The sequence below is a fragment of the Notolepis coatsorum genome, assembly GCF_963971535.1.
Source record: "Notolepis coatsorum genome assembly, chromosome: 1".
Lineage (NCBI taxonomy): Eukaryota > Metazoa > Chordata > Actinopteri > Aulopiformes > Paralepididae > Notolepis > Notolepis coatsorum.
Window position 1 is genome coordinate 168,475,512 of NC_140165.1, and position 24,436 is coordinate 168,499,947.

The 24,436-nt window shown below is 43.7% G+C and overlaps 1 protein-coding gene across 3 annotated transcripts in view; it reads left to right on the plus strand.

The window, feature by feature from the left end:
- The window catches only part of myzap (myocardial zonula adherens protein), a 49,588-nt gene that overhangs the window by 3,737 nt on the left and 21,415 nt on the right, over positions 1–24,436 (plus strand). For 2 of the 3 annotated variants that reach the window (XM_084317726.1, XM_084317727.1), the window contains exons 3-4: positions 568–627; positions 22,436–22,528. In XM_084317726.1, coding sequence (XP_084173852.1) covers positions 568–627; positions 22,436–22,528 — 153 coding nt within the window. The remainder of the gene's footprint in view (positions 1–567; positions 628–22,435; positions 22,529–24,436) is intronic. The other variant, XM_084317728.1, reaches the window with a different exon arrangement.

A 24,436-nucleotide genomic window follows, 5' to 3' on the forward strand; every position in this document is an offset into this window, starting at 1 on the left:
GTCCTTGCCCACGGTTGTGGAGCCTGATGGCTATACTGGCACTGGAAAGGACTGGCAGAGTCTATGGCTGAACATGCTCCTCGTCTTGGTTAGCTCTTCATAGAGGGGATGGGAGGGGTTTTCCAGGATATATATCTTTTTTTATTTAACCTTTATTTACCCAGGCAAGCAGCCTGATAAAAAACAAAGGCCTTTTGAGGGAGGGGGTGGGGCTGTAACAAAAACAAGGTTATGTACATGCATACAAGTAAATAAAATACAAAATTACAGTAGCAATAGTATAGGATAACAATAAATAAGGGAGAGAGAAGGAAAGAGAGAGAAGGAAAGAGAGAGAGGGAAAAAGAGAAAGTGAGAACCAGAGGGAGAGAGATAGAAGAAAGGGGGAGAAGGAGGGAGGTAGGTGAGGGGGCCGAGGGGGAGGAGAGAAGAGTCTGAGGGCTATGCGTGCGATTGGGAGGCTGTCAGCAGGTGCAACAGTTGGTTATGATTTGTTGCAGATTTAGTTTAAAAGCAGTGAGCGATGTGAGGGAAGTGAGTTTAAAGGTGTTTTGTAATGTGTTCCAGTCAGATGCAGCAGCAAATCGGAAGGCGCTGTGGCTGGAAACCGTGCAGGCATTGGGGATGGTGAGTTTGATGAAGTTGCATGCTGGACCTTAGGTTGTAGTTAGAAGTGGAGACGTGCAGAAGGGAGGAGAGGTAGAGAGGTGTTTCACCAAGTATGGTTTTGTAGATGACTTGAAGCCAGTGAAGAAGCCTTCTGGTGGGAAGAGATCTCCAGTCCACCAGGTTATAAAGGTCACAGTGGTGACTGGTGAGTGGTGAAGGCCAGGGTGCACTAGATGGTGAGTGGTGAAGGCCAGGGTGCACTAGATGGTGAGTGGTGAAGGCCAGGGTGCACTAGATGGTGACTGGTGAAGGCCAGGGTGCACTAGATGGTGAGTGGTGAAGGCCAGGGTGCACTAGATGGTGAGTGGTGAAGGCCAGGGTGCACTAGATGGTGAGTGGTGAAGGCCAGGGTGCACTAGATGGTGAGTGGTGAAGGCCAGGGTGCACTAGATGGTGACTGGTGAAGGCCAGGGTGCACTAGATGGTGACTGGTGAAGGCCAGGGTGCACTAGATGGTGAGTGGTGAAGGCCAGGGTGCACTAGATGGTGAGTGGTGAAGGCCAGGGTGCACTAGATGGTGAGTGGTGAAGGCCAGGGTGCACTAGATGGTGAGTGGTGAAGGCCAGGGTGCACTAGATGGTGACTGGTGAAGGCCAGGGTGCACTAGATGGTGACTGGTGAAGGCCAGGGTGCACTAGATGGCGGAATGATGGAGTATGTCGAGTTTTCTGAGGGCACACTGGCATGCCATTCTATAGATGGTGTCGCCATAATCAAATATAGGGAGGAGGATGGTCATCTTGACAAGAGTGTGTTTGGCCGAGCGGGTGAAAGAAGCATTAGCATCCAGCTTCTTTCTCGTCCTTCTCTCTGCATCCACCTCAAGTTTGACCAGTTTGACTCTTCACTATGGAACTAGCCTTCCTCACTAGCTTGTTCAGTTTGTTAAAGGTGCTGTAAGTGGTATTTCTTTGTGAGATGAGTGTTAAATAGCTCTACATTCCGACAGCCATAACTGATATGAAGTGTTTTGTCATTAACATGGGTCTCCCAGTCCCTCTGCTCTGCAGTAAACAGAGAATACATTCTCTGGTATCCCTTCCTACTTTATCCGATCAGGAGAGAGAATCCTAGATCTTCTTTCAGTTATTTCAAGAAATCTTGCCAAGCCAAATATTCTTACTGTACTGGCAGATTATTCTACTTGTTTAAAGCACATATTTTATTTCTTATTCTTGTCACACCATTTTTTTCAGTGTGGAGTTCCCTCTCCTGAATGGATGAAGTGAATGTATTTTCTGTTTACTGCAGAGTGGAGGGACTGAGAGACCCATGTTACTGACCAAACACTCTTTATCAGTGATGGCAGAATGTAGAGCTATTATTTTAGCATGTAGACCATTTATTTGAACAAAGAAAATACTTACAGCACCTTTCATTTTTCTTTGAGTCGATGTTACCCCAGCATTCCACGGCTAAAAGGAGACGCCGGCTATAGAGGCTGGTGAAACATCTGTAGCAGCCTATTGCACACGTTGAAGGACCTCAGTATCCTCAGGAAGCCTGCTCTGTCCCTTCCTGTAGAGGGCCTCTGTGTTGTCCGGCCTTGTCCAGTTTATTGTTTAATGTACAGTGCTCCCAGGAACCTGTAGTTATCCACCATCTCACCAGCATGTTGTGAGAAGAGAAGAGAAGAGAAGAGAAGAGAAGAGAAGAGAAGAGAAGAGAAGAGAAGAGAAGAGAAGAGAAGAGAAGAGAAGAGAAGAGAAGAGAAGAGAGGCAGGCATTAACTCGACCTCCCTTCAGTCCTCCATCTGCTGCAGCATTCATGGGTAACCAACCTGTACAGGAGACACTACTCTAGTTCAAGTTTCAAGTTTTGTTTTATTTGTCACATATAAGGTACATGTATATATCATAGTGAAATGCTTGGTTCTATATGACCATCCTGAAATTGTGCTTCATACAGTAAAAAGTAAAAGAATAAATACCAAACGCTATACAAAATATACAATATAAATATACAAATATACAAAACCAAAGATTTACAAAATGCAAAAACGAAATGCAAAATGCAAAAATTAGGTAGAGAGGTAGTGCAAATCTGTAGTAATAAATAGATACAATATGGTGTAGTGTTAACGTAAGGTTATGTATATAACCTAGTTATATGAGTACTGGCTAAGCGTCCCGCTCTTAAGCCTATCGAGATATACCTCATCTCATGTACCTATTGTACTCCATCAACGAAAAAAACAAGTACACCCACACCTGCCGGGTCCCGCCCCTATGGAGGCGTAGCCTATAAGACAGTAGGCATGGTCACCAAACACTCTTCCTCGCCAAAAATCCCGTTTCCAGTAAAAGATCCCTCAAAAGGGAACTCAGGGCCGCGTAAGAGCGGGACGCTTAGCCAGTACTCATATAACTAGGTTATATACATAACCTTACGTTATATTATCGTACTTGGCCATCGCATCCCGCTCTTAAGCCTATCAAGATATAGGGTAGAGCGGACGCGAGGCCCGACAAATGTACCCCCTGAGGACCCGTAAGCCCACATCAAGGGGTTGGGGAGCCCCGTCACCCCATCCTTCCTAATGAAGGGGGGGCGCAGTCAACTCCACCTGAGTGCGAGCAAGAGGGAACTAGAACCCCTTGAACACACAGCACAGGCGGAACCACGTGTGCCCTAACACACTGTGGCCCATACCCACACACTCCTGCTACCCTACCAAAGGACGGGAAGCAGGAAAGGCCACAGACCCCAGAACCGCCTGGGAGACAGAACCCCCGGTCATGTCCATGAGGTAAAACCTTACAAAGGGGCCCGGGGAGGACCATGAATCTGCAGCACAGATGTCCTCCACAGAGGCCCCACCCAGGAGAGCGGCAGAGGCAGCCACCCCACGAGTGGAGTGCGCCCTGACGCCCCCAGGGGGATCCAGCCCAGCCAACGTGTAGCAGAGGGCAATGCCCTCGCACAACCAATGGGACAGGCGCTGCTTCGATAGTGCCTTACCGGCACGAGAACCACCGTGACAGACAAAAAGCTGATCGGTAACCCTGAGGTCCTGAGTACGGCTGAGGTAAATTCCCAAAGCACGGACCGGACATGACAGGTGAAGGCCCGCATCTAACTCACTAGTGTGAGGAGGCGGACGAAACGCCTGAACCACAATATCCCTGGAGCGGAAGGAACTCCGGATATTCTTAGGCATGAAAGCAGGATTAGGCCGCAGAGTGGCACCGCAATCGGAACGAAAAGACAGGCACTCTGGACGTACCGAAAGAGCACAGAGCTCACTCACGCGTTTAGCGGAGGTGACAGCCAGCAAGAACGCGGTCTTGAAAGACAGCAGTCCCAACGGCGCTTGCTCGAGCGGCTCAAACGGGGCCAAGGACAACCGACCGAGGACCAATTGAAGATCCCAAGTCGGAGCCAAAGAGCGTTGCTCCGGCTTAACGCGTCGAGCGCCAAGCAGGAAAGGCTTCACAAGAGGGTGGCTGAACAAGACATTCCCCTCAAACCCCTCATGATAGGAGGATATAGCTGCCGCATATACCCTCACCGTCGAAGCCGACAGTCTACCAAGGAGAGACTGGAGATAACCAAGGACAGCATCCAGGGGGCAGGAGACTGGGACCCAGCCCCCCGCCTTACACCACTCTTGTAACATACGCCATCTGCCCGCATAAAGCGCGACAGTGGAGGGAGCATGCGCATTCCGGATGGTATTAACCACAGAAGGGTCCATCCCCTCCAGACTTACCCTCCCACCAGCCACACCAACAGGCGTTGGCCCAACACCGGGTACTGGAACAGTGACCCGTTTTGCTGCGAGAGGGCCGTCGCCGACCAAGGAATAACCCAAGGTGGAGCGACCAGTAGCTGGATCAAGACCGGGAACCACACTGCCGTGCCCCGGTCCGGCGCGACCAGGACCACCGTCCTGCGCTCCCTCCGTATCCGCTCCAACAGCTGACCCAACAGCTGTACAGGAGGAAAGGCATACAGAAGACCGGGCGGCCATGGAAAGATCGAGAAGGCATCCACCCCCAAGGGGGGATGATCTGCTCGACTGACCGAGAACCACAAGGGGCACTTGTGAAAGCGTCGGCTCGCAAACAGATCTACCGAGGCCTCCCCGAACCGATCCCAGATCTGTCTGACTATGTCGGGGCGGAGTTCCCACTCGTCGTAACGAGGACCGCCCCGAGACATCATATCCGCGCCCACATTCTCTGCACCAGACCGTCCCTCCCAGACGGAAACCCCCGAGCGCGTGAAGGATAGACACCCTCCGCTGCTCCGAGAGGGTTGCAATCATGGGCCTTGACCTCAGCGTCAAGCCCAAGTACTCTACCTGTTGACTGGGAAGAGGTGTACTCTTCTTCCAGTTCACAGCAAAACCCAGCCTGGTGAGGAATTCCACCACCAGCCTGGTATGAGACCTGGCAACCTCCTCCGAACGACTGAGGAGTAGAATGTCGTCGAGATAGAATAGAACCCGTATCCCCTGACAACGTAGAGGCTCCAGCGCAGTCGCTACGCACTTGGTGAATGTGCGGGGAGCCAGAGAACAGCCGAACGGCAACCTCTGGTACTCGTACGCTACGCCCTGAAACAGGAACCGCAGGAACTTCCTGTGAGGAGGGAAAATCGGGATGTGAAAATACGCATCCTTCAGGTCTATGGAGGTGAACCAGTCTCCCCTTCTGACAGCAAGCAGAAGGAGTTTGACGGTCAACATCCTGAATGGTCTCGCTACAATCAACCGATTGAACGCGGACAGATCCAGTATAGGTCTGACCCCCCTGTTTTCTTGGGTACCAGAAAATAACGGGAGTAGACGCCTGACATCGCGTCCTCTCTCGGGACCACGACGACGGCCTGCTTCGCCAACAGAGATTGGATCTCGTCGGCCAGGGCTGTCACTGCTTCTGACCCTGACAATAGGGTCGGCACCAAACCTGAGAACGGAGGGTGGGGTTGTGCGAACTGTAACACAAGCCCCTCCCTCAACGTTCTCTCTATCCACCCCCCCAAACGGCATTCTTGTCGCCATATGTGAAAATAATCCCACAGCGCACCCGCCGTCAACTGATGCTGGGCCGCAAGGAACAGTAGATAGCTGGCCCGGTCCCTCCCGCTGTGCGACGCACCCAAGGGGGGACCCCGACAGAAAGGGCCGGTTTGATACGGGAGAAGCTGTCATCAAACTGGTTGACACACACCCCCCCCCTGAACACCCCTCTAGCGCATGCTGAGGAGTTGTTCTGCAGCTAGACACGCAAGGCATGAGGACCCCATGGGCTCCTACACGCCGAAGCCCTGCAGTGATATTGCTATCACCCAAATCACGCTCGCCTCTTCTTTGCAGACCACTGCCGCTCTCACGGGAGTGGGAGGCATCAGCGTGATACCCCGCCTGGCGAAGGCGAGGCCGGGGTAACCCTTGCTGTGCATTCAACAGAAGAGGCCTCGAGTCCCCCTGCTGACCACTGTAGCTAGTGGCAGCTGTAACACCAGGCTCATCCATCACACAACGTGTGGTGCAGGAGCCACGCGACAGCACAACATTCTCACGGACAGACCCAGGCTCAGCCATCAACTGGGTGTCAGCCCCTGTCCCCATGAGAAGTGAAGAATGGGGCCGCATGCGCTTCAATCAATTAGCATCCTAATCCTCCCCGCAGTTATAGCTTGCGACTGAGTCAAGATCTCTATAACACCACAAACATGCAACATGTTTACAATGTCGGCTGGACCCATAGCCCCACTACCCGACGCCAATGTGGATAGGAAACTAGCCAGCTGAGCCATAACACTGGCCGCCGCTACAAACCATCCTGCAGCAGTATACCACTCATCCGTCCATACTGCCACCCTCCGAGCCGATTTGCTCTCAAGCATCGGCCGGGTGGGACATCGTTCATCCCCGCCGGGGCACAGGAACAAAGCTACCTGGCTACGTAACCACGGTACACCCGGCCTGCACCCTGTTGTTAGCCCTTTTACCCGTAAAAAAGGTAAATAAGACTCAGCGAAACCCCCCACATTAGCAACCGACTGACCTTCATCAATGAACTGGGCAAGAGGAGGGAAAAGCGGCAACCCTCGGCGGGGAATATTACAACAACGACCCATTTCAGCATCAACATTAGCATTAGCAGTAGCATCAGTAGCATTAGCGTTAGCAGCGGGCTCCAGGATCGCCAGGAAATCGTCCACTGCAGTGGAATGTTCACCAAGCCACCCCGGCCCTGGCGCCGAAACATACTTCACAGCATTACTAATACCGACATTAATGCCTGATGACACAGGGCCTACCTTTGTACAAGCTGGCCCGAGAGCCAAACCTTGTACGCTGCTCCTTGGTCTGCTGCCGTCAGACGAGGAAACATCAACATAGGCCCGACGTGTCGCTGAAACATGCCCCGAAGATTCCAGGGGTAAGCAAACCTTCGGTAGGCCTTCAACATTACGCAATTTCTCTAATCTTTTCATAACACTAGTTACATAAGGTGCACTGCGACCGTTATGATGGAAACGAAAATAGAGGAAGAGTGTTTGGTGACCATGCCTACTGTCTTATAGGCTACGCCTCCATAGGGGCGGGATCCGGCAGGTGTGGGTGTACTTGTTTTTTTCGTTGATGGAGTACAATAGGTACATGAGATGAGGTATATCTCGATAGGCTTAAGAGCGGGACGCGATGGCCAAGTACGATAATATAACCGTTTCTGCGCCAAAAACTAGTTAACTCGTTATAGCCCGCCAATCGTTGGCCATCATTCATTCATTTTCTTTGGTGGTAAACGTGGGACACACTACCGCAACCAGTATTTGGAATGGCGATCAGATAATTGGATTATTCTTTTTGCAGTACATCATAGACAAGGTAAGGATTATATATTATCAATCTTGCGTTGATCCGATAACGCAACGCAACGTTGGCTGCGATCAAAGCACGGAGGGCCGGTTTCCCCCTGTCCCCTTTCGTGCATGCATGAAGAAACATAATACCGATAATCTAGCGTTGATTTCAGGATGATTCGATAATCAGCCGAGAAATGGCAACGTGTTTAGTGGATATCACTAAAGGGCTGTTTGACGGAGTTCCCTGGGATTACACAGGATTATACAATGGCATGCAAATTTCTTGATTCTGATTGGCTGAAACAGTCAAGTTAGACGTTGTTATTTCATATAACACACTCCACGTGACCCCAGATCCCTCCCACAACCGAATTACTTTTTATAATTTTTTTGGAATGAGACTGAATGAATCCGCCATAGATAGACAAATGGAAGTATGAATATATTTTGAACGAATCCTCCAAAAAAGATACAGTCAACTGGAATATGTTAGTTCGTTACACATATGTTGGATTATGTAATTGGTTTGTCATGACCCATTGTGAAACTAAATAAAAATCGCAGACTTTAAAAAAGAAAAGAAATGGCCGTCACACAAAGCGATTTCACTGGATGTCCCGGACACAATGGAAGTATGGATATATTCGTAATGAATAATTAAAAAAAAAAAGTCAACTGGAATATGTTAGTTGTTTACACATATGTTGGATTATGTAATTGGTTTGTCATGACCCATTGTCAAAACAATAATAAATCGCGGGATTTATTTGAAGTTTGTTGTTAGATGGCATGCTTTGTAGCACCTCCCTCTGCTTCAAAAGGACACTGTCACACGAAGCGATTTCACTGGATGTCCCGGACACAATGGAAGTATGGATATATTCGTAATGAATAATTAAAAAAATATACAGTCAACTGGAATATTTAGTTGTTTACACATATGTTGTATTATGTAATTGGTTTGTCATGACCCATTGTCAAAACAATAATAAATTGCAGGATTTATATGAAGTTTGTTGTTAGATGGCATGCTTTGTATAGCACCTCCCTCTGCTTCTAGACACAGAGGCAATTTTCTTTTTGCCCAACTTTTTCTGTGGATGGTTTTGTGAATAAATCTCCATTATGCTTCAATTACTGTGTGTTTATTGTATAGCAATAAGGTTGGGTGAATTGTATAAAAGCATTACATCACTTGAAGTTGTGTGTTATACTCATTAGATCATGCCTAGGGGGGTCTAATGACCCTCCGCTGCGCGTCGGGCCTAACAACCACCCCTAGGCGTGATCTAATGAGTATAACACACTCCTGCGCGTGATGTAATGCTTAATCACTCTACAACTATACTCATATTCACCACGGTATAAAACGGAAATGTATTGATGAAAAAATAAACAGTTTTTTGCATGTTGACCGGAAGAAACCCACTGACAATCGACGGCGTTATTAGATCCATAGCTATAATATAAAATATAGGTTTAGCTCTACAAACAAGGTGAGCGTTTACATGGGGTTAATGGGTGGCAAGGCCTTTGGGTAATGTTTGAGCTTCTCCTCCAGGTATAAATTATGTATTTTTTTTCTTCTTTTTTTTTATGCATTGTGTTTTTGTTCTGTCTCTTATCACTTGAATGGTTCTTGCTTTTTATTTTTATATTTTATTTCTGCTGTATGTAAAGCACTTTGTGAGTTCTCTCTGTGAAAAGTGCTATATAAATAAACTTTACTTACTTACTTACTTACTTACTTACTTACTTACTTACTTACTTACTTACTTACTTACTTACTTACTTACTTACTTACTTACTTACTTACTTACTTACTTACTTACTTACTTACTTACTTACTTACTTACTTACTTACTTACTTACTTACTTACTTACTTACTTACTTACTATGCACTTACTATGCACTTACTATGCACTTACTATGCACTTCCCGGAAGGGGCTTATAGTGACCTATAGTGGTCAAAAGTGCTTATAGTGTCTAAAGTGAATGTTAAAGGTGAATGTTTAAAGTGAGTGTGTGCTTGTGGATATTGTGTGCAATGAGTGTTAATTCATATAACTCTTCTGCTGTCTATCACAAACGCCTGATATCCATAAATGTGGTGTGACTAGTAGCACATATTTCTGCTTAAATGTGGTTCAACTGGTATCGGTTGTAATCCTTCGAGGAATGCACCATACATCTCTTCTGTACTAATACACACATCCTTTAGTTCCCCTGTAATCTGGCGTCAGGGTGCAGTGAGACAAGCGCACCCTGTGATGAGAGATGTGGAGAAAGAAAAACAAAGACGAGACTAGGTGGTTAAATTATAGCAGGGAGGAAATTATCTCATCTTCCTGCACGTCTGAGACAGAGATATGCAGCGTTGTGTGTTTCATTAGGAACTGTGGCCAAAGTGGCGATCCACTGTGAAATTAAAAAGGGCGTGTCCTGCAACCTGACACGTTGTCAGGAGAAAAGGGCGTGTCCTGCAACCTGACACGTTGTCAAGAGAAAAGGGCGTGTCCTGCAACCTGACACGTTGTCAGGAGAAAAGCGCGTCAGTGTCTATGGCCTGGATAAGGTGTAATTCAGATGACATGAGAAACTATGATGAGCATGAGAGATGAGCGTGCACAGTGTTGGCTTTCATTACCACAGTGGGTTAAGTTGATTCAGAGAATCACATAGAGACAGAGATACATAGTCTAACTTCTGTGTGTCTTAACCCATTAATGACTGATGACTATATTTATTATTTTAAGGAAAAGCCCCACATAATATTTTCTGTTAGAGGTAGAAACACTACATTTGCCGTGAGAACTGACAACACTATATTAAAACGTTTTGCCTACCAATTAAGGTATGATAAATATGTAAAATCACATTTCTTTGTCTTCTGTAACCACACGTGTTGTGTTCCTATACCCCTAACAGAAGAAACTCTGTGGGGCTTTTCCTTAACATACTGTAGCATTTCCGTTATTGGGTCGTTACTAGGGTTGTCAGTTTATCGCGTTAATTAGATTAATTAATTACACAGCAAATTATCGCGTTATGAAAATTAACTCAAAATGTATTAAAAAAATACAAATAAAAAAGAATTAATAATTTTTATATATATATTTTTTTAATCGTATTCATTCCATACGAACGTAGAATAAACATTTACAATTCTTTTTTTAAATGGTCCATTTGCATGTTCTTGGTATCTGATTCTAGGGACATCTATGGATCTCAGGGAATGTATTCCCAGTGTCAGAAATACTGTGTCTGTTACTAGGCTTGAGTAAATTGTAATGAACCAAATGGGAATATCAATTATATATATTTTTTTGACTGTGAATAACACCATGCTAAAATTGACCAGACCTGAAAAATCTAAGCAAATGAATAAAGGGAAGATGATTAAACAGAAGGTTTTGTAGATACAGTACTGAATTCTGCCATCCAGACACATGCAATTTGAAATATGATTATAGAATATAAAATATCAGGCCTAAAATGGTTATGCGATTAAAATGCAATTAATTCGATTAATTAATTACAAATCCTGTAATTAATTAGATGAATTTTCTAATTGCCTGACAGCACTAGTCGTTACAATACTAAATATTAGTAGTAGTTAGTCATTAATGTGTTAAAACCATAGAAAACACAAAAAGGATGTTAACGCTGTAGCCTCATATGTTGAACGGTTTGAAAAACATTAACAGATTTTCCTCAGTTCAGCTAGTGCTTTACGGAAATCCACTGTGTTAAGGAAAGGAAGTCTAGTCCCAAAGCACAGCGATGGAGTCCTTCACGTCACAATCCTGTGATAAAGACACTGTAACAGTGTTAAATCTCAGAAATACGGCGTCAAACACTCTTTCTTCTGCTTCTCCATGATTACATAAGTGAAGTGGCCAGCGGCCTGTGAGCAGGGCCTGGTTACTTACGCGGCAGATATAAAGAAACGGTGTGTTCCTTGTGCACAAGATAAAAACTGTGTGCACTATACACAACACCTCAAGACAAACAACACAGCTGTAGTTTCAGTCACAGGTCGTGACTCGTGCAATTATTGGAAATGTATAATCCAACACTGGATAGAAGACAATACCTGGAGTACTGCTGTTATACTAAGCTCTATGAAAAGTACTACGTTAGTAAGACAGTACATGGAGTACTGCTGTTATACTAAGCTCTATGAAAAGTACTACGTTAGTAAGACAGTACATGGAGTACTGCTGTTATACTAAGCTCTATGAAAAGTACTACATTAGTAAGACAGTACATGGAGTTTTGATTGATTGATTGAAAACTTTATTAACAGATTGCAGAATGGGTACAATACAGTACAGCTCAATACACACAATTGTTAAGGGGATGCAGACCAGAGAAAGACTTTTGTCTTGTTTACATCAGGGTCCCCCATTTTCAATTCATCATAACATATATGACATACATGACATACAGATAGTCAGTACTGCTACATCTATACATTTATGACATACCAGATTTGCAAATACAGTACTGTTTGTGATACAGAAGGAGTCAAGAAAAGGGAGTATATACATTTGACGTAGAAACTGTACATTGGAGGAGGTTGGGTGGGGGGGGGGGGGTTGGGTACATTGGGATATTGACAACCATACTGGGTAATTTACATTGGAGGTGGTTGGGGGGGGGGGGGGGGGCACACTGTATAAACAAGCAAAACTGTACATTGAGGGGGGGGGGGAGGAGTCACTGTACAAACAAACAAAATTGTACATTGGACTATTGACAAAACCATACTAGGTAAATGACTGTACATTGGAGGGGGTTGGGTTAGGATATTTACAGGGGCCAGTTTTGAATTGCAGTCTCCCGTAGGTGTTCCTTGAGAGAGGTTTTGAAAGTGGGTAGTGATCCACATTCCTTTACAGCTTTGGGTAGGGCGTTCCACATTGATGTGGCATAATTGCGAAACGTGTTTAGTCCCTTATTTGAGAGTACTGCTATTATACTAAGCTCTATGAAAAGTACTACATTAGTAAGACAGTACATGGAGTATCGCTGTTATACTAAGCTCTATGAAAAGTACTATGTTAGTAAGACAGTACATGGAGTACTGCTGTTATACTAAGCTCTATGAAAATTACTACGTTCGTGAGACAGTCCACTCCTTCTATTCCGGGGCTGTAGAGAGCACTCTGACTGGGAACATCACTGCCTGGTTTGGAAACAGCACGGCCCAGGACAGGAAGGCCCTACAGAGAGTGGTGCGCTCAGCAGAATGGACTACGGGTATTGCACTACCACCCCTGCAGGACTTATACAATAGGAGGTGCAAATCCAGAGCCTGTAGAATAATGAAGGACCCTCACCACCCCAATAACAGCCTGTTCAAGTTGCTGCAGTCAGGCAAGCGCCTCCGTATACACGCAGCAAGAACAGAGAGGCTAAGGCTCAGCTTCTTCCCTCAGGCCATCAGAACAATGAACACTGATCTCTCCATACATGAACACACACACACACACACACACACACACACACACACACACACACACACACACACACACAATACAACATTCTGCACTCGCACACACACAAACGCACCACAGGTCACTTTAAACACACAAGAAAAGGTCACTTTAAAGGAAGGAAAAAGACACTAAGAAAATAACTTGTTGTGATTGTTGTACAGTATCTTTTTATTATTATTACTATTCTATTGTTTTTATTGCACAATCGAAGCGGGCATGGCCAACCGCATTTCACTGTATGCCCTGGTATGTATGTGATGAATAAAACTCTTGAATGGAGTACTGCTGTTATACTAAGCTCTATGAAAAGTACCACGTTAGTAAGACAGTACATGGAGTACTGCTGTTATACTACGGTCTATGAAAAGTACTACATTTGTGAGACAGTACATGGAGTACTACTGTTATACTAAGCTCTCTATAAAGTACTACATTATTAAGACAGTACATGGAGTACTGCTGTTATACTAAGCTCTCTATAAAGTACTACATTATTAAGACAGTACATGGAGTACTGCTGTTATACTAAGCTCTCTATAAAGTACTACATTATTAAGACAGTACATGGAGTACTGCTGTTATACTAAGCTCTCTATAAAGTACTACATTATTAAGACAGTACATGGAGTACTGCTGTTATACTAAGCTCTCTATAAAGTACTACATTATTAAGACAGTACATGGAGTACTGCTGTTATACTAAGCTCTCTATAAAGTACTACATTATTAAGATAGTACATGGAGTACTGCTGTTATACTAAGCTCTGAAACGTACTGCGTTAGTAAGTAAGACAACATTTACTCATGGAGTACCTTTCAATACAAGTGCCTCACAAACGAAGATCAAAATGTAAACATAAAAATACATCATAACAAATACACACGATACAAAAACACAAAACACAACAGTCTATAACAGATTACGAAAAGTCCAGAGTAAAGGTTGTTTTTTAGCAGATTAAGCTGATCCGATACTATTGTAGAAGCGGTTCCAGAGTCTAGGGGCAAAGACAGCGAAAGCAAAGTCACCTTGTGTGTCTACAGTGTAGACTCTGCACGCTGCTGTGTTGTTAAAACAGAAGTATGGCCTTCTTTCATCCCACCTGCTGGAATTCACCCCCGCCTGTTTGAGGAACCTCTCAATGTTTCTTAACAGCCGGCTCTCTGTGGGGCTGGGAGGCAGAGACATGCAAAGCCCTGGACTGACCAGCACAGCCTGCTCTCTGTGGGGCTGGGAGGCAGAGACATGCAAAGCCCTGGACTGACCAGCACAGCCTGCTCTCTGTGGGGCTGGGAGGAGGCAGAGACATGCAAAGCCCTGGACTGACCAGCACAGCCTGCTCTCTGTGGGGCTGGGAGGCAGAGACATGCAAAGCCCTGGACTGACCAGCACAGCCTGCTCTCTGTGGGGCTGGGAGGAGGCAGAGACATGCAAAGCCCTGGACTGACCAGCACAGCCTGCTCTCTGTGGGGCTGGGAGACAGAGACATGCAAAGCCCTGGACTGACCAGCACAGCCTGCTCTCTGTGGGGCTGGGAGGCAGAGACATGCAAAGCCCTGGACTGACCAGCACAGCCTGCTCTCTGTGGGGCTGGGAGGCAGAGACATGCAAAGCCCTGGACTGACCAGCACAGGAGACCATGAATCAACAGAGCACATCATTGTTCTGGTTCCTCTTTACTCTTATCTCTGCTGGATGGGAGGACTGACTGACGTGTCTCTTTCTAGGCAAGTGGTCAGGTTCAACAGGCCAGTGTTTATTTGGAGTGGAAGCTCTTCTCTAGAAAAAAGAAAAACACCTTTAAAAGTTGTAAAAAAGATAAATAATAAAAAAAAATTTTTTTTATAACAACACACGGCCATTGCAGGGATCCAAGCATTGAGCATATGGGGCGTCGAAGCATAAGAAAGAAATATGGCATTATGAGATTAAGCATTATGTCATTGGGCATTATGGCATTATGCTGCCACTAGAGGAAAGGCAATGGAATGACCAGAATCAATTGGGTTGTTTCTCGAGGGATCATGAATATTCACAGCAGATTAACTATGACTAACAGGTCAGGAGATACACTCATTTGAAAACTGAAAGTTTGGCCTGATGGTTGCACTAGACTAGAGGAAAGGTTGTGGATTCACCATAAACTTGATATCACGAATGTGCACAGCAAATTGTATGACAATCTGGCGATTCCTTTGAGATATCTAGTTCTCAGTTTGACCTGATGCTGGCGCTAGTTAACTTGCCAGTGTGGAATGTCCTATGTGAGATATTGTATTTGTATGGTTTTCAGTCGTGACTTGCATTAATCGTGACTTGAACTGTGTTTTAGAAAGGGAACTTCTCTATAGCAGGGAACTTTGTTTTCTAAACATGGGAGAAAAAGACAAGACATTGTACAAGTTAAGTGTAACTGAGGGGTACAATTCCCTGACTGTATTGAGAGTATGGTATTATTAAACCACTACTTAGTTATGTACTTTAATTACTGGCCATACAGTACACGGTATATCTGGTGAACACCCACACAAGAATACAACAATGACACCTAAAGTTCTATTTGGAGGGATTTATTATTATAGCAACGGTAGGTTACAGAATGAGAATTATGAATTGCGCTTATAAGGCGAAGAACACTTAAGTAGGTCAAGAGCGTAAGTCCATGAGCATAATAAGATGGGTATAACTGACGCCACCTGTAGCATAAGAATTACATAAGGCACACTCGTAGTCAGCTGGAGACACTAGGGGGGTTCCCTCCGGTTGTAAGCCGGCAGGGCAGAGGAATGTTCGGGAGCAAAGTCTGGGTCAACGAGGAATAAATAAGCTCCAGCTACGGGAGGCGGTACATTACTCCCTTGATCGGCAGACAAAAGCAGCAGCTATAATCCAGTATGCGCGACAGCATGGATGAAAGCCAGCCAGCCTCGGGTCCTAGAGGCGGGCTCGAGGGTGCTCCTCACAGGGGTAGATCCCACACGACAGTGGGTAGACGGTTCTCTGCTCCAGCAGCCACGGTACCAAAGCAATATAATCCAGCCGGAAAAGGCTCTGCATTCGCCGGTGTAGATTCTCCTGTGCACTATACTTCACATTAACTAGGTCGAACTTGACGTTATTTCACTAAGCTCTGACACTTTTACTATCCTATTCGCACATGTTATAAGTGCTCTATTTAGACGCAAAGTTGCTCACTTCACTTGGTCGTTGACTCGTGGTGAAGGCTTTAACGTTTTGGTACTCAACTATACTTTGAACGAATGAACTGAACTGCTGCTGTTTCCACCTGTGCCGTATTTATACGTAAGGTGAATAATCTAGTGCCAACCTCAGTTCTGTCTCGTATTACTGCGCAAACCTGGACATGTTGAGACATGCCTTGGCGGTGTCTTTGAACTCGAACTTGGGGGTATGGTCGTTGGCACCTAGGGGTCACTGTCCAATAGGAAAACGAATATTATGGTCTGGCTTGTACCTAGGTAAAGGGATATTCCGTGTATATATACAAAGAATATACAAGGGATATCAAACGATATACAAATATTATACAAGGGATCTCAAGTAATAAATATATATATTCGGTTCAATCTGACCCTTTGTAACATTAAGAGTATTCATTTTTATGTTGTAAACCAATGCAATTGTATGTATTGTAAGACCATGTGGGCTGGGCTGTCTTGAGGGCATAACACTTCTCAAAACTGTCAGCTGTGGCCCATCTCCAAATCTGGAATACTGACCCTTTTCACATGTCAAGCAGGGCAAACAGGTGTAGATAACATTAATTATGGGTCTGCTTGATACAGGTGTGTAGTAGTCGGTATTGACAATGGTCAGTAGTATAGCAATGCTGGCTCACTGGCACACCTAAATCAAACGGACCCATAATTAATGTTATTAGTTGCACCTGTTTTTGCCCTGCTTTCATCAAAATGGCTGGTGCTTGGACCCCTAATGACAAGCCAAAAAGTATCCAAAAGACGACAGGCTACTACAGCCTTCTGTGGAAAATATAACTGAGTGACCACCAAGCATTCTTTAGGCATGGCTTTGCACCAGGGACATACAGTACACTGTGAAAACACTATAGCAGGTGGCACTCTACAGACATAAGATGAGCAACGACTCTGGCATAGTGGCATTACTCAAAACCAGAGACTAATCCACCACTGTGCAAAACAGACAACTACAAATTTGTAGCATAAAAGCATTAAGAGTGTTGTGATGAGTAGATAATATGCATTAAGAGTGCTGTGATGAGTAGATAATATGCATTAAGAGTGCTGTGATGAGTAGATAATATGCATTAAGAGTGTTGTGATGAGTAGATCACCCATGTAGCATGTACATGTCAAAATACTTCCCAATGGTCAGTGAATACCACGATCACAACACCAGAGGGAGCTCCACAAATCATGTTAAACCCAGATTCGGCTCAAACAAGGGACTAAACACGTTTCGCAATTATGCCACATCAATGTGGAACGCCCTACCCAAAGCTGTAAAGGAATGTGAATCACTACCCACTTTCAAAAACACTCTCAAAGAACACCTACGGGAGACTGCAATTCGAAACTGGCCCCTACAAATGTCCTAACCTAGTTGTACAGTAAATGACCAAGTATGGCTTTGTCAGTATTCCAATGTACAGTGTACAGTGTCCCCCCCCCTACCCACCCCCCCCCCCCACCTCCAATGTACAGCCCCCACCCACCCACCCAACCCCACCCCACCCACCCAACCTCCCCCAATGTACAGTTTCTACGTCAAATGTATATACACTCTTTTTTCTGGACACTTTTTGTATCACAAACAGTACTGTATTTGCAAATCTGGTATGTCATAAATGTATAGATGTAGCAGTACTGTCTATCTGTATGTCATATATGTTATGATGAATTGAAAATGGGGGACCCTGATGTAAACAAAACGAAAGTCTTTCTCTGGTCTGCATCCCCTTAACAATTGTATGTATTGAGCTGTACTGTACTGTACCCATTCTGCAATCTGTTAATAAACCTTTCAATCAATCAATCAATCAATCAATCAGATAATATGCATTAAGAGTGCTGTGATGAGTAGATAATATGCATTAAGAGTGCTGTGATGAGTAGATAATATGCATTAAGAGTGTTGTGATGAGTAGATAATATGCATTAAGAGTGTTGTGATGAGTAGATAATATGCATTAAGAGTGTTGTGATGAGTAGATAATATGCATTAAGAGTGCTGTGATGCTAAAATAATAATCTGAACAGGTCTGGTGTCCATAATAGAAACGTGAGCCTCTCAAAAATGGGCCTATAGACCTGACTACAGGTGTAGTGGTTCCTAAAGGAGAATGACTACAGGTGTAGTGGTTCCTAAAGGAGAATGACTACAGGTGTAGTGGTTCTTAAAGGAGAATGACTACAGGTGTAGTGGTTCCTAAAGGAGAATGACTAGAGGTGTAGTGGTTATTAAAGGAGAATGACTACAGGTGTAGTGGTTCCTAAAGGAGAATGACTACAGGTGTAGTGGTTCTTAAAGGAGAATGACTACAGGTGTAGTGGTTCTTAAAGGAGAATGACTACAGGTGTAGTGGTTATTAAAGGAGAATGACTACAGGTGTAGTGGTTCTTAAAGGAGAATGACTACAGGTGTAGTGGTTCTTAAAGGAGAATGACTACAGGTGTAGTGGTTCTTAAAGGAGAATGACTACAGGTGTAGTGGTTCTTAAAGGAGAATGACTACAGGTGTAGTGGTTATTAAAGGAGAATGACTACAGGTGTAGTGGTTATTAAAGGAGAATGACTACAGGTGTAGTGGTTATTAAAGGAGAATGACTACAGGTGTAGTGGTTATTAAAGGAGAATGACTACAGGTGTAGTGGTTATTAAAGGAGAATGACTACAGGTGTAGTGGTTATTAAAGGAGAATGACTACAGGTGTAGTGGTTATTAAAGGAGAATGACTACAGGTGTAGTGGTTATTAAAGGAGAATGACTACAGGTGTAGTGGTTCTTAAAGGAGAATGACTACATGTGTAGTGGTTATTAAAGGAGAATGACTACAGGTGTAGTGGTTCTTAAAGGAGAATGACTACAGGTGTAGTGGTTATTAAATGAGAATGACTACAGGTGTAGTGGTTCTTAAAGTAGAATGACTATTCGGATAGCCAAATGGGTTTTCGCAAAGGAAAAGGAACAAGAGATGCAATCTGCCAACTCAGAATCATTGGTGAAAAATCGATAGACCAACAGAAGAAGCTGTATATTTGCTTCATCGATTTCACGAAGGCCTTCGACAGAGTTGAACATACAACATTGATGAGAACAATGGAAGAATTCAAAATACCAGTTTCTGACCGAAGAATAATTGCCAACTTATACTGGAGGCAGAAGGCTAATGTTAGAATAGGAAAGGAGAAATCAAGAGACTTCCCGGTGGAGAAGGGTGTAAGACAAGGATGCATCTTGTCCCCTGTACTCTTTAATATGTACAGTGAATCACTGATGAAAAAAGGTCTGAGAGGAGGGAAAGGAGTAAAACTTGGCGAAGAGAACATCACCAATATAAGATACGCGGATGACACTGCTATAGTCTGTAACTGTCAAGAAGATCTACAGGACATGATGAATAAGCTGAATGTCGAATGCAAAAACTATGGAATGTCACTAAACACAAAGAAAACTAAAGTAATGATCATTGAAAAAACACCAGGAACTGTTTGTAAAATACAGGTGGATGGAGAAAAACTTGAACAAGTGAAGGAGTACATGTACCTTGGAAGCTGGATCAGTGAAGGTGGAAGAGCTAACATGGACATTAAGAGAAGAACCGGAATTGCAAAGGGCGCATTCTGGAACCATAAAGAATTATTGAGAAGAAACATAAGTTGGAAAACGAAGACCAGGATTTTGGAAACATATGTTATGTCAGTCTTTTCATACGGAGCAGAAGCATGGACGCTGAATGAAGAGGCAAAGAGGATGATAGACTCTTTTGAAATGTGGACACTGAGGAAGATGCTGAAGATAACATGGAAGGATAAGATCAAGAATGAGGAGGTACTGAGAAGAGCGGATATGCAAGGAGGACAGCTGCTGGAGAGGTTGAAAAAGAGAAAGATGGAGTTTTGCGGGCATGTTCTGAGAGGATCCAGCGGGGAGATGTTCAAGAAGGTGGTGATGGGGAAGGGGGATGGAAAGAGAGGAAGTGGAAGTCCAAGAAGAGGCTGGGTAGACGACGTCTGTGATTGGAGTGGAGTGAGAGGCGGAGTCACGGAGTTGGAGAGAAGAAGTGGGGACAGAATGGGTTGGAGAGTGATAGGCAACCTTCGGAACGAAGAAGCCACCTAATGATGATGTAGTGGTTCCTAAAGGAGAATGACTACAGGTGTAGTGGTTATTAAAGGAGAATGACTACAGGTGTAGTGGTTCCTAAAGGAGAATGACTACAGGTGTAGTGGTTCTTAAAGGAGAATGACTACAGGTGTAGTGGTTATTAAAGGAGAATGACTACAGGTGTAGTGGTTCTTAAAGGAGAATGACTACAGGTGTAGTGGTTATTAAAGGAGAATGACTACAGGTGTAGTGGTTCTTAAAGGAGAATGACTACAGGTGTAGTGGTTCTTAAAGGAGAATGACTACAGGTGTAGTGGTTCTTAAAGGAGAATGACTACAGGTGTAGTGGTTATTAAAGGAGAATGACTACAGGTGTAGTGGTTCTTAAAGGAGAATGACTACAGGTGTAGTGGTTCCTAAAGGAGAATGACTACAGGTGTAGTGGTTCTTAAAGGAGAATGACTACAGGTGTAGTGGTTCTTAAAGGAGAATGACTACAGGTGTAGTGGTTATTAAAGGAGAATGACTACAGGTGTAGTGGTTCCTAAAGGAGAATGACTACAGGTGTAGTGGTTCTTAAAGGAGAATGACTACAGGTGTAGTGGTTATTAAAGGAGAATGACTACAGGTGTAGTGGTTCTTAAAGGATAATGACTACATGTGTAGTGGTTCTTAAAGGAGAATGACTACAGGTGTAGTGGTTCTTAAAGGAGAATGACTACATGTGTAGTGGTTCTTAAAGGAGAATGACTACAGGTGTAGTGGTTCCTAAAGGAGAATGACTACAGGTGTAGTGGTTCTTAAAGGAGAATGACTACAGGTGTAGTGGTTCCTAAAGGAGAATGACTACAGGTGTAGTGGTTCTTAAAGGAGAATGACTACAGGTGTAGTGGTTCCTAAAGGAGAATGACTACAGGTGTAGTGGTTCTTAAAGGAGAATGACTACAGGTGTAGTGGTTCTTAAAGGAGAATGACTACAGGTGTAGTGGTTCCTAAAGGAGAATGACTACAGGTGTAGTGGTTCTTAAAGGAGAATGACTACAGGTGTAGTGGTTCCTAAAGGAGAATGACTACAGGTGTAGTGGTTATTAAAGGAGAATGACTACAGGTGTAGTGGTTCTTAAAGGAGAATGACTACAGGTGTAGTGGTTCTTAAAGGAGAATGACTACAGGTGTAGTGGTTCTTAAAGGAGAATGACTACAGGTGTAGTGGTTCTTAAAGGAGAATGACTACAGGTGTAGTGGTTCTTAAAGGAGAATGACTACAGGTGTAGTGGTTCTTAAAGGAGAATGACTACAGGTGTAGTGGTTCCTAAAGGAGAATGCCACCCAAACATTTGAAGTAATGAACTTCATAATTGACCACAGGTACCAGCATGCACTTTAATCTCATTCTGGTGGACAACCTCAGAGGATTACAGACCTCTATCACACACTATTGATTTTTAATGAATTTGAAGTTCAAAAGGATTTGAACTTTATGTTCGTCAATGTTTTGTATGTTGTTTTACTAATATAAAGATTTCTTTCTTCAGTTTGTGTGTCTCAAACTCCTTATTGTTATTAGGAACAAAACAGTTTTGCATGAAACCCATAAGAAATTATATATATATATATATAAATCTAAATAGTAGCATCACTACACATGACACAACACAAATAGCATTTGTGATTGAAATAATAATACTATATTTTTGCTGATAGGTCAGGTGATAATCATTTAGGCGTATTGTTACTGTTGACGAAAGTGTAAGAAAGGCCAGTGTAAACAGTTTTTACATAAACTGAGCTAATAATCAGGTTACGGTATTGCAGGACTTTGAACAAACAGATTACAGAGACTGTGTCTTGTAAAGTCTTTGTTCTTTTGCAGTCGCAGCCGTCAGACCTGGAATGAGACAAAAAGGAACTCCTAAGAATGTGTCGACCTAATATTCAGTATTTCATTTTTGATATATATATTGACAGCTTCTAGCACAAAACGTCGGCCGGAAAATAAAATTACTTATTGTTATACTAATGGTATCAATTATTTATATAATATTAATTGTAAAGAAAATCGAGAACGCAGTCATTCTGGCAGTTAAATTTTTTGTTGTTGTCCACTACAGGAGGAGAAGGAGATGGTTGCCAATGGGGAGTGGAAGAAGAAGAACGGGCTGATCCAGAGAGGAAAGCCAGCTGGCAGTGAGTCACCTGAGCAGGTATAAGACTACGGCACAGCTAGGACACCACAGAGGCCTCATGTGGGACATGAATCAACTAGATTAGATTAGAATCAAATGTATTGTCATCATACAACAACAAGTACAGTACAATGAATAGAAGTTGGCATCTAACCAGAGTGAAAATATAACAGTAAAGTGCATTAACAATATATACAATTGTTACAAGTGATTAAATGTGATATAACAAGTAATATATGCTAAACTGGTGTATGTATGTACAATACTACTACTACTACTACTACTACTACTACTACTACTACTACTACTACTACTACTACTACTACTACTACTACTACTACTACTACTACTACTACTACTACTACTACTACTACTACTACTACTACTACTACTACTACTACTACTACTACTACTACTACTACTACTACTACTACTACTACTACTACTACTACTACTACTACTACTACTGCTGCTACTATTGCCACTACTACTATTACTACTACTACTATTACTACTACTACTATTGCTACTACTACTACTACTACTACTACTACTACTACTACTACTACTACTACTGCTACTACTACTACTACTAATAATAATAATGATAATAATAATTAATTGTATAGCACCTTTCATACAAGAATTGCAGCAAAAGTGCTTCACAGCAGTAAAATAGCTCCCATTTACAGACAGTACATTAATCATATAAATAGACATAGAATTAGATAGAATAAAATAGTGCAGTAGAATAAAATAGTGCAGTGCAATAAAGTAGCTATCTTTTACAGTACAATAATCTTAGTGTGGATGTAATCAGTCTGTGGCAGTGTAGTAAAAGGCTAAGGTGAAGATTATATACACTGTGTATGATCATGCACAGTGATACAGGTGTAGTAAGGTAAGCCATATTGATCAGTGGTATAACTAGTACGAGTAGGTACAGATATAGATATAATATTTACAGGTATGTGAACAGGGATGTATGTAGATAATACAGTTGTAGATAAATATATTGTCAGTACTATTTATAATTATAACTAAATTATTTGTGCAAGCATCCAACTACAGTAGGATAAAAACTAGCTGATGCTTAGTTTTAGATATAGATAATAAGTCAACACATGTAGCTTGTGTAAATGGTAAATCTTGTGTAAATGGTAAATGGACTGCATTTAGTATATAGGACTTTTATCCTAAGCACTTTATAACTTATCCCTCACATTCACTCATTCACTCACACACTGACATGCGAGGTGCCAACCTGCTCATCGGAAGCAGTTAGGGGTTAAGTGTCTTGCATTTTGACATGCTGCCGGGAGGAGCTGGCATCGAACCGGAACCCTTCCAGCTGCTCTGCCTCCTGAGCCACTGTCACCCTGTAGATGTAGATGTCTGCTCTGCCTCCTGGGCCACTGTCACCCTGTAGATGTAGATGTCTGCTCTGCCTCCTCCACTGTCACCCTGTAGATGTAGATGTCTGCTCTGCCTCCACTGTCACCCTGTAGATGTAGATGTCTGCTCTGCCTCCTCCACTGTCACCCTGTAGATGTAGATGTCTGCTCTGCCTCCTCCACTGTCACCCTGTAGATGTAGATGTCTGCTCTGCCTCCTCCACTGTCACCCTGTAGATGTAGATGTCTGCTCTGCCTCCTCCACTGTCACCCTGTAGATGTAGATGTCTGCTCTGCCTCCTGACTGTCACCCTGTAGATGTAGATGTCTGCTCTGCCTCCTCCACTGTCACCCTGTAGATGTAGATGTCTGCTCTGCCTCCTCCACTGTCACCCTGTAGATGTAGATGTCTGCTCTGCCTCCTGAGCCACTGTCACCCTGTAGATGTAGATGTCTGCTCTGCCTCCTGAGCCACTGTCACCCTGTAGATGTAGATGTCTGCTCTGCCTCCACTGTCACCCTGTAGATGTAG